This window comes from Tachysurus vachellii, chromosome 22 (assembly GCF_030014155.1).
Source record: "Tachysurus vachellii isolate PV-2020 chromosome 22, HZAU_Pvac_v1, whole genome shotgun sequence".
Classification (NCBI taxonomy): domain Eukaryota; kingdom Metazoa; phylum Chordata; class Actinopteri; order Siluriformes; family Bagridae; genus Tachysurus; species Tachysurus vachellii.
Window position 1 is genome coordinate 18,442,046 of NC_083481.1, and position 10,283 is coordinate 18,452,328.

The 10,283-nt window shown below is 39.6% G+C and overlaps 1 protein-coding gene across 1 annotated transcript; it reads right to left on the minus strand.

The window, feature by feature from the left end:
- LOC132837818 (myosin heavy chain, fast skeletal muscle) lies at nt 1-10,150 on the minus strand. Its single transcript, XM_060857702.1, has 39 exons — nt 9,914-10,150; nt 9,673-9,816; nt 9,415-9,571; nt 9,280-9,307; nt 9,066-9,177; nt 8,889-8,981; nt 8,708-8,771; nt 8,454-8,552; nt 8,249-8,352; nt 8,004-8,142; nt 7,783-7,901; nt 7,546-7,695; nt 7,278-7,448; nt 6,872-7,178; nt 6,539-6,612; nt 6,370-6,457; nt 6,139-6,256; nt 5,893-6,016; nt 5,548-5,684; nt 5,164-5,419; nt 4,821-5,063; nt 4,561-4,737; nt 4,326-4,471; nt 4,142-4,232; nt 3,667-4,056; nt 3,447-3,573; nt 3,246-3,364; nt 2,920-3,116; nt 2,631-2,814; nt 2,385-2,550; nt 2,177-2,301; nt 1,784-2,092; nt 1,488-1,691; nt 1,267-1,392; nt 1,003-1,173; nt 798-902; nt 601-696; nt 262-393; nt 1-111 (listed from the first exon to the last, which is right to left on the minus strand). Exons 1-39 carry the CDS (start codon nt 10,112-10,114, stop codon nt 94-96), a joined length of 5,811 nt encoding a protein of 1,936 aa, XP_060713685.1. The 5' UTR covers nt 10,115-10,150; the 3' UTR covers nt 1-93.
- Between the last annotated feature and the right edge of the window lie 133 nt (nt 10,151-10,283).

Below are 10,283 nucleotides of genomic sequence, written 5' to 3' on the forward strand. Positions count from 1 at the left end.
GAATTTTAAGTCAGTTTATTGCTACTCTGTTATCATAATACAAGTAAATCATATTATATGACTACTTCCAATATTGCCATATCTGAAGTTCCCTTATTCTGCATCTTTGGCCTGGAAAGAAATAAAACGGAATATGAGTTTGATCACAGAAAGGGAGGGTAATGAAATACCAACAAAAATGTGTTGCATACACTGATTGAATGTAGAGCAATATAATAAGGCAGCACAATAATCAAATTAATCAAGAAAATTAGAACATACTTTTCCAATGTCTCTGCTCTTGACTCTCAGCTTGTTGACCTGAGACTCAGCAATGTCAGCACGCTCCTGAGCTTCCTCTAGCTCATGCTGCACTTTCCTGAATCTGGACAGGTGAGTGTTTGCCTGTTCCTCCTTTTATAATGAAGTCACAAATAAATAGAATGCATCTGTTTAGTACATTAATTAAACCATTTTTTCCTAGTTAATTAACTTTTTTTTCCTCGAGCAACTTTGACTTGACTATGATAAATTTTCTTAAATGAATTTGATACCTATTCAGAATAAAGCCTTGTTCCAACTTGTAGGTAAAAAATATACTGCCAATTAATAATAACTTACGGCTTCTTCAGCCTGCCTCTTGTAGGCCTTCACTTTTAGCTGCAGTTTGTCCACAAGGTCCTGCAGTCTATTCACATTCTTCTTGTCCTCCTCAGTCTGTTTATTTAAACATTAATAATAACTTTTTGTTAATTGTTTCTTTTATTTGGTAGATAATTTATGTTTTGTACAGCCTGCAATACTAATTATATTATTACCTGGTAGGTGAGCTCCTTCACTCTCCTCTCATATTTGCGGACTCCTTTAACGGATTCAGCACTACGTCTCTGCTCAGCCTCGACTTCACCCTCCAGCTCACGCACCTGAAAAATAAATGTTTTTTTTTAATGCAAATTGGGAACCAAACCAGCAGAAATCTGTGAATACTGTGTTTTATTTGTAATTTCAGATAGTGGAATATACCCTAGATTCCAGTTTCTGGAGCTGCTTCTTTCCACCCTTCATGGCAAGGTTTTCAGCTTCATCCAGACGGTGCTGCAGATCTTTTACTGTAACCTCAAGGTTCTTTTTCATTCTCTCCAGATGAGCACTGGTGTCCTGCTCTTTCTTCAGCTCCTCTGCCATCATGGCAGCCTAAATTGAAAGATACGTATATATTAAATGCAAAATAATTAATTGATAAAATAACTGGTAAATAATCGTGATTCTATTACTGAAATCACTCACGTCTGTGATGGCTTTCTTGGCCTTTTCTTCAGCGTTTCTGGCCTCCTGGATGGTGTCATCCACCTCGCTTTGGACCTGCACCAGATCAGCCTCGAGCTTCTTCTTGGTGTTGATCAGACTGGTATTCTTTCAAAAGGGGGGTAACAAGTTGTCATTACATCATTTTGTTACAAAATATCAAAGATAAATCTAGGAGCAATGGCCAAAATAGCTAGTCATACTTGAGAGTGCAGCAGTGACACACGTTCACTTGCATCAACCAGCTCCTGTTCAGCCACTTTGCGGCCTCTTTCGGTCTGCTCCAGTGCAGCTCTCAGTTCCTCAATCTCTGCCAGCATCAGGTTATTCCTGCGCTCTACCATGGCCACTTGCTCCTTCATGTCTTCCTGTCCTCTGACAGCATCATCAAGGTGCAGTTGGGCATCCTAGTGTGAAAACAGTTATCTCTTTGAGTAGAACTATCATGGGAAACAATTGTAAACCTTTATTTAATACACATTTAAAAGTTATGGTAGACCTTGAGCTGTCCTTGGACATTCCTGAGCTGTTTTTGGGCCTCAGCAGCCTGGCGGTTGGCATGGCTGAGTTGAATTTCCATTTCATTAAGATCGCCCTCCATCTTCTTCTTGACTCTCAAAGCATCATTCCTGCTCCTAACCTCAGAGTCAAGAGTGGTCTGCATGGACTCGATCACCCTCTGGCTGTTTCTCTTGATCTGCTCCATCTCCTCATCCTTCTCAGCCAGTTTCCTGTCAATTTCGCTTTTAACCTGGTTGAGCTCAAGCTGGATGCGAAGGATCTTGGACTCTTCATGTTCAAGTGTACCCTTGAAAAATATGCTGAATGTTGATTATTATAATCCAGATCCAGTTTTACTTTGTTTCAATTAGTTGTAATTATGGAAAGTTACCTCAGCTTCTTCAAGAGCAGTCTGGATTTCTGATTTTTCAGTTTCCACTGTCTTCTTTGCCTTCTCTAGCTCATGAATGGTCTTTCCAGTCTCTCCAATCTGTTCAGTCAGATCAGAGATCTCCTCTACAGAAAAGAGACAATTTAATATTTGTTTGTTTACATTTAAGGGTGCACCAGATTTACATGTGAATTTCTTTTTAACATACGCTGGAGATTCTTATTTTCCCGTTTGAGTGTCTCCAGATGGTCAAGCGCTTCCTCATATGAGTTCTTCATCTTAAACAGCTCAGTGCTGAGAGAGCGAGCCTCTTTCTGAGCTCCTTCCAGTTCAGCCTGACCTTCTTCATACTTCTGTTTCCATTCTGCCAAGACCTGAAAATGTGAAAGACAGTTATGTTATGACTGTATGTCACTTTGCCCAGGGCACCACTTTCAGTTGATAGATGCTAGACCTTATCAAAGTTCCTCTGCTTTTTGTCAAGACTGCCGGCCAGGGAATTGGCTCTCTCGACGTCGAGCATGAGGTCCTCCACCTCACCCTGCAGTCTCTGCTTGGTCTTCTCCAGAGAAGCACACTTGGAGTTAACAGCTTCAATGGATTCCTCTGCCTCTTGTAGACGCTGAGCAAGCTTTTTCCTATAGAGAGATGAATCAGTAATATTTTGCAAATTTAGTTATGATGTGAATTATTTTTTTCTTTCAATCACAGCTGTTTGTCATTGTGTGTTTTTGTCATTTTACTTGGACTCCTCAAGCTCCTCTGTACGTTGAATGGCATCTGTCTCGTATTTGGTTCTCCACTGAGCCACCTCACTGTTGGCCTTGGACATTCCACGCTGAAGCTCAGCCTTGGCCTCCTGTTCTTCCTCAAACTGCTCTCTGAGCAGATCACAGTCATGACGGGCTGATTGGACAGCATGAGCCAGGGCATTCTTGGCCTAATAGTAACATTTTATTATCAGTTTGCAAGTTTGATCATTCATTCTGATTGCTCTAAGCTCACTACCATGTGGACAATAACACACTTAACAGATCTGTTTAATATTTTACTATTATTATTTATTTACCTTCACTTCCTCCTCAGTGATTCTCTTGAGTTCTTCAATCTGCTGAGTGTAAGCTTGTTTTCCTCTTGTGAGCTGGGAAACAAGTGCATCTTTCTCTTCCATTTGACGGCTAAGTTCCCCTGTCACCAAAAACAGTGACGTTAGCTTGGGGATAAACATCAATAATTTGACTGATTTTGAATACAGATTTAAAATAATCACCATTTTCAGTCTGAAGTCTTGCTTTCTGTGTGTTAATGTCGTTCAGTTGGCGAACATTTTCGTCGTTCTTGGTCTTGAGTTCACTCAGTTGGTCCTCAAGGGTGCGGCACATCTTTTCTAGGTTAGCCTGAAGCATAGTGGGGAAAATGTTTTGTAGTATTTTGTATCAGTGCACTTTATCTAATACTTTGGCTACTAGAAGTAAAGTCCATTTTGATACCTTTGATTTTGCCACAGCCTCCATGTTACTTGAAAGGTCATCTATCTCCATTTTGTATTCACTCTTTTCCTTCTCCAGCTTCTGCTTGACACGCTGAAGGTTGTCGATCTGTTCTCCAAGCTCTGCAACACTGTCAGCTTGTTTCTTGCGGAGGGCAGCAGCTGTGGCTTCATGCTGCAGAGTGGACTCTTCCAGATCACGGCGCAATTTCTGGAACTCGGCCTCGCGCTTCTTGTTCATCTCAATCTGAGCAGCAGTGGCACCTCCAGCTTCCTCGAGCCTCTCACTGATCTCCTCAAGTTCCCTGGAGAGATCAGCTCTCTGCTTCTCAACTTTAGCCCGAGCTGCACGCTCAGCCTCAATTTCCTCCTCCAGCTCTTCAATTCGTGCCTAAGATGAAAAAATGTTATTCTTGTCTGAATGAATGGCCTTGCTTGCACAGGTTACTGTAAAGATGTATAAATCTCATTATTACCTGGAGCTCTTTGATCTTCTTCTGAAGTTGAGCACCCAGTGACTGTTCATCTTCAATCTTGCTCAGAAGTTGACTTATTTCAAAGTCCTTCCTGTTTTGTTAAAACAGGATGAGTAAACATGATGCAAATATTTTATCAAGCATTTTGTGTTTGTTTCTATATTATTTCTTTAGACACGCTTACTTTTTGATCTTCTCATCAGACTGCTGCTTGTCATTCTCAAGGTCCATTATGGACTCTTGAGCCAGTTTTAAGTCACCCTCAAGCTTTCTCTTGGCTCTCTCGAGGTCCATACGGAGTTTCTTTTCTTGTTCAAGCGAACCCTCAAGCTATGTATGTGGGATTGTTACATTTTCACTCATTAATCTATAACAAACTTATACAATATTTGGTTATAAATAAACTATTCAAGTCTTACATCATCGACTTGTTGCTCAAGCTTGGTCTTTGATTTGGTCAGAGTGTTGACTTTGTCTTCTTCTGCCTGCAGATCATCCAGAGTCTGCTGGTGTGCCTCTTGGAGGGCTTTCTTCTCCTTAGTGAGCTTTGCAATGCTCTCATCCTGAGAGGCCATTTCCTCAGTGAGGTTCTTGACCTGTGAAAGAGCATTATAGTAATAAGTTGTCTGTTTAAATGCTTATTATAAAACTAACATTTCTTCCTTTAATTAAATTCAACCTTGTTCTCAGTGGCATGTTTCTCCTTTTCCACTTTGGCCAAGGTGAGCTCTAGGTCATCAATGTCCTTCTTCAGCTCAGAGCACTCATCCTCCAGTTTCCTCTTCTTGGCAGTCAACTCGGCATTGATTTCCTCCTCGTCCTCCAGTCTCTCATTTGTCTCTTTAAGCTTGGCTTCAAGTTGGATCTTGCTCTTGATGAGCCCCTCACACCTTTCCTCAGCGTCTGAAAGGCTCTCGCTTTCCTGTTATTTTAATTAATTTAATTATTTAATTCATTTATCTGTTTATTTATTTATCTATGTATTTATTTTTTAATTGACCAAAACTGTTCAAAATACTTACAGAAGCAACTTGAAGTTGCAGGTCATTTTTCTCCTGTAGCAGAGACACCATTTTCTCCTCAAGATCCTTTTTCTTGGCGAGTGCCTTTGTCAAATCCTCCTTCATTTTCTCATAGTTCTCCTTCATTGCAGCCATTTCCTTCTCAGTCTCTGCAGTCTTGAGAAGAGGCTTGATCTTGAAGTAGAGCTTCATCCATGGCCAGTGTTTCACGTTCATGAATGAGCGGATGTTGTATTGGATGGAATAGATGGATTCCCTGGAATTTGAGTTCAATTCCATTTTTATCATGTGTGTCTTTTATTAATGTGTGTAGAAAGAATGAAATACCGCATGCGATTTAATTTGAATGCAAAAATCATTTTAATCAAACTGTACTGTATATACCTCCTCTCCATCATCTTGACAAACTCCCTCCTCATGAGGTAGCCACGACACAAAGCCTGAGTCATGGTCACCAGATTTGCGAGTTTTTCATCTCGCATCTCCTCAAGAGTACCCAACAGACCGGCTTTGAAGAACACCTGAATTATCAGGAAGAATGCAAAAAATATATCAGAAAATACAGCAATGTTTATGCATAATGACCTTTATAATTAATCTGTTATCATTTGTACTAGGTCTTGTATAATTTAAATGATAATTTGCATTGCAATGTTGAGTTGCATTTTTCTGGTGCAAAAGTCATTTCAGTACCAACATTAATTCTTTAGTTCTTACAAAACTACACACCTTGGTGTGTCCAAACTTGTACTGTGTGTGATCCACATCAATAGAGCCTAAGAGTTTCTCTGAAGCTTTCTTGTTGTCAATGAACTGTCCCTCTGGGATAACACTGGCATTCAAGACTTTGTATCTGAAAGTATTCCGAAATGCATAATGTACCCACATTTTCATTTCTTCCACAAAAATGTATATAAAAAAGGTATATTCAGTTGTTCTACCATTAATATAAATCTTTTTTGTAATTCCAATCACCTCTGCTTGAAGTCACCATAGAGGATCCTGCTGGGGAATCCCTTTCTACAGATTCTGATACCCTCTAGCACACCATTACACCTCAACTGGTGGATGACCAGGAAATTCTCCATCAGACCTATCATGTCCAATGTCATGGTACAATATTAGTAACAGTTTTACAGTCAAAGACATAAGTAAGATTAGTAATTTATTTGTTAATTAAAAATCTACGAAAGTAAGGATACCCACCAGGTGTTTTAGACTCATTAGGAATCAAGCAACGCACAAAGTGAGGATGAGTGCTCCTCAAGTTGGTCATCAGCTTGCCCAAGTTCTCCTGTAGAAGTCCCACATGACAAACATGTCAATTCATAATTTACTCGCTGTGTAATCACATCCAATCAGCTGGGGTACTTACCCTAAAGAGAGCAGACACTGTCTGGAAGGAACCACCCTTCTTCTTGCCACCTTTCTTTCCACCACCAGCATCAGCTGCACATTACAGAGTTACAGTGTAATGTGTAACAGAGTTATAGGAGTGTTTTAGGTTGAATGTGTCACAGAGTTACACATTACAGAGTTGCAATTAGTTGATTGCATTCTTTTGCTTTATATATATTTAAAGCTCTTATCACCCCTCACACTGCACCTTGCACCTGCTACCAGCACTGCTTGACTGGTCCTATCATCTCTTAAACTAAATAAAAGTTAAAAGATAAAACTTTTAAAATATATCAGCTATTAAACTTACCATCACCAGCGCCATGACCAGCATACAATAAGGACAGCAGTTTGTTTGAAGACTTCTGGTACAGCTGCACAACAGAGTCGTTCAGTGGATCCTTGTTCTTGTCCAACCAGCCAGAAATGTTGTAGTCCACAGTGCCGGCATAGTGCACCAGGGAGAAGTGGGCCTCAGCTTTGCCTTTGGCAGGCTTTGGCTTTTGGAAGGCATTGCATTTGCCAAGGTGCTGGTCATGCAGTTTGTTCTTAAAAGAGGTGTCTGTAGCCTTGGGGAACATGCACTCCTCTTCAAGGATGGAGAAGATACCCATTGGCTGTTGGCAACATTTATTTTTGTTAAGAATTCAGATGACAAGTATGACAGATTGGATAGTTAGCATTTGTTTTTAATGTACCTCACTGAAATAATTTACCTTCTCAATAAGCTCAATGCAGGAAGCCAAGTCCATCCCAAAGTCAATGAACTCCCACTCAATGCCTTCTTTCTTGTACTCCTCTTGTTCCAGCACGAACATGTGGTGGTTAAAAAACTGTTGCAGTTTCTCATTTGTGAAGTTAATGCAGAGCTGCTCCAAGCTGTTGAACTAATGTAGTAGATCAGTATTTTAAACACTATTGCATTATTGCAACAAAAAAACAACAACTGTAGAACGTGCATCATAAAGAATAACACTTATTTACATCAAAGATCTCAAATCCAGCGATGTCCAGCACACCAATGTAGGACTGTCTTTGTTGCTTTGTGTCCAGCATCTCATTGATACGGATGACCATCCACAAGAACATTTTCTCATAGATGGACTTGCAGAGGGCCATTGTGTTGTTGTAAACCTTAAAATATTATACATGGAGGTTTAGTCATTTGGACATAACTTAAATCTTTATTCTGTCTTTTCATGCTGAATAATGACACATTACCTGAGGAACAGTCTGGCCTTTGGTCACAAACTCATTTCCGACTTTGACTCTGGGGTAGCACAAAGCTTTCAGCAAGTCAGCTGAGTTCAGGCCCAGAAGGTAGGAGATTTTATCAGCGACTGATTAAAAGTGAAAAAGATTGTCTTGATAATTAGGAATGTTACACATACAGTACTTTATATATTGACAGACTAGGGACATCTGGGTGATCTTATATGTACCCTCAGTGCCATCCGGTTCAGCCTGCTCCTCCCTCTGCTTCTGCTTGAACTTCATGCTACCATGATGCATCACAGCACCAGTCAGCTTGTAGATGTTAAATTTCTCATCAGCGTTGAAACCAAGGATGTCAATGGCCGTCTGTATGATGACAAGTACAGATTAGCCATGTGCATGTGTTTCTTTGAAACAAAACACAAAAACATTACTTTTGTGAAATTAGAACAATTAATTAATTTCTTCCTACATCTGTGGCAATGAACTCCTCCACATCATTGATGCTCTTGACAGTGATTTCACCCATACTGACCATAGGGTAATCATAGGGGTTGGTGGTGATGAGCAGTGCCTCTGTAAAAGGATTAAAAATGTAATGTTTTACATGCAAATTTGTTCTTTAAACTAATTCAATAGTATCTTGGAAAACATTGATGTCTACATAGATTTCCTACCAAGCAGCTCTGGTTTGTGTCCAGTCATGAGCTGATAGAAAATGTGGTAGCTTCTTTCAGCAGATAGCTGGAAAGTGACTCTTGACTTTTCCAGCAGATCTGTTAAAAAATGTATTATGTTAATCAGTGTTTCACATTTATTATATAAACCCTTCAATGTGTGATCACATTTCTGATAGTAGTAAGGTAACTAACACTTTCTTGCCATGTTATTTCAGTCTCATTTCATACATATACAGGATGCTAATACTTACATGTTTCAATATCAGCTGAGGCCAGCTTGCCAGTTTGGCCAAAGTGAATTCTGATGAATTTACCCTGTACATTTAACAAAAAACACATGAGTGTATGTGTCCGTGTGTGTGTGATATATTTCATATGTGTGTGTTCATGTGTGATTTTTCTTCCATGTATTTTATATATGTTTCTACTTACAAAACGAGAGGAGTTGTCATTTCTCACGGTCTTGGCATTACCATAAGCCTCCAGCAGGGGGTTTGCTGCAACAATTTGGTCTTCCAGCGACCCCTAGTGATGATGGCAGGTATTTTAGTGAGGAGTCTGAGGTCTGATTCTCTTATAAATCAGTACATACTTTACATATCTATTTACCTGTATTTTGCCAGCAACAGGCTCTGCTGCCTTCTTTCCAGTCATGCCAACCATTGCAAAGTACTGAATGACACGTTTTGTGTTTACAGTCTTTCCTGCACCAGATTCTCCACTGGGGGTGGAACAGATGAACACATTGTAAATTATCTTTCAATACAAGAGTATTAGTCTTCGTATGAATCTTGCAGAATTTAAATTCAAGATTTTAACTTACGTAATCAGGACTGACTGGTTCTCACGATCTAAAGGTGTAATACATTTTATTATACATTTTGTATTCAGATTTTTTGTATACAACTATTTATACAATAACAAATAGGTACAGAAAGAAATATGAGCAGTATCGTACCAGTGAGCATGAACTGATAGGCGTTATCAGAGATGGAGAAGATGTGAGGTGGGGCTTCAATCCTCTTCTTTCCTCTGTATCCAGAAACAACTTTTTCATCATACACTGGGAGCCACTTGTAGGGGTTCACAGTAACGCAGAACAACCCAGAGTAGGTCTGAAGGAGAGTCACATTAAATTTACATTTATTTTTTCATCATTAATTTATTCAGCACACTCTCTCTCTCTTATGACTTTTATATTCTAGGTGATTCTTACATAGATCATCCATGCTGCATAACGCTCTTTGAGGTTAAATAGCACAGCAGGTTCATTGAGGTGGGTCATCATGGCCATGTCCTCAATTTTGTCATACTTTGGAGGATTCATTGGAAAGATTTCATCTTCCTTAACTGTGACAGTCTATAAAATAGCAGTGGTTAAACACATTATAACGCTTTGTCATGTTGGGCAATTTGCTAGATTTGAGACACTATTAGATGTTTATCTTTTCACTCACTTTTCCACCCTCAGTTTGGACAGTGGCTTTGCCACCCTCTTTACTCTTCAGGGTACCTTTGAGGTACATCTCAGCTGCATCGACCACAAAGTATGCTGTTTTGGCATCAAAAGGTTTGTTCTGAGCTTCAATCCTTTCCTTTTCCGGCTTCCGGAGGTAGATGGCCGCCGGGCCGAAACACTCCATTTCTCCATCTCCCATGGTGGTGTGTTACTGTGGGGTTAATTAACATGGACATGCCTTATTTTATTACTTAGAATGAAGCCACATAATTGTTTTATAAATTACATTTTATGTCAAATATGTGCATACTTGTTGCAAAGTTTATGTAGGGATCATGATTATTAACAACAAATTACTTTATTTATTT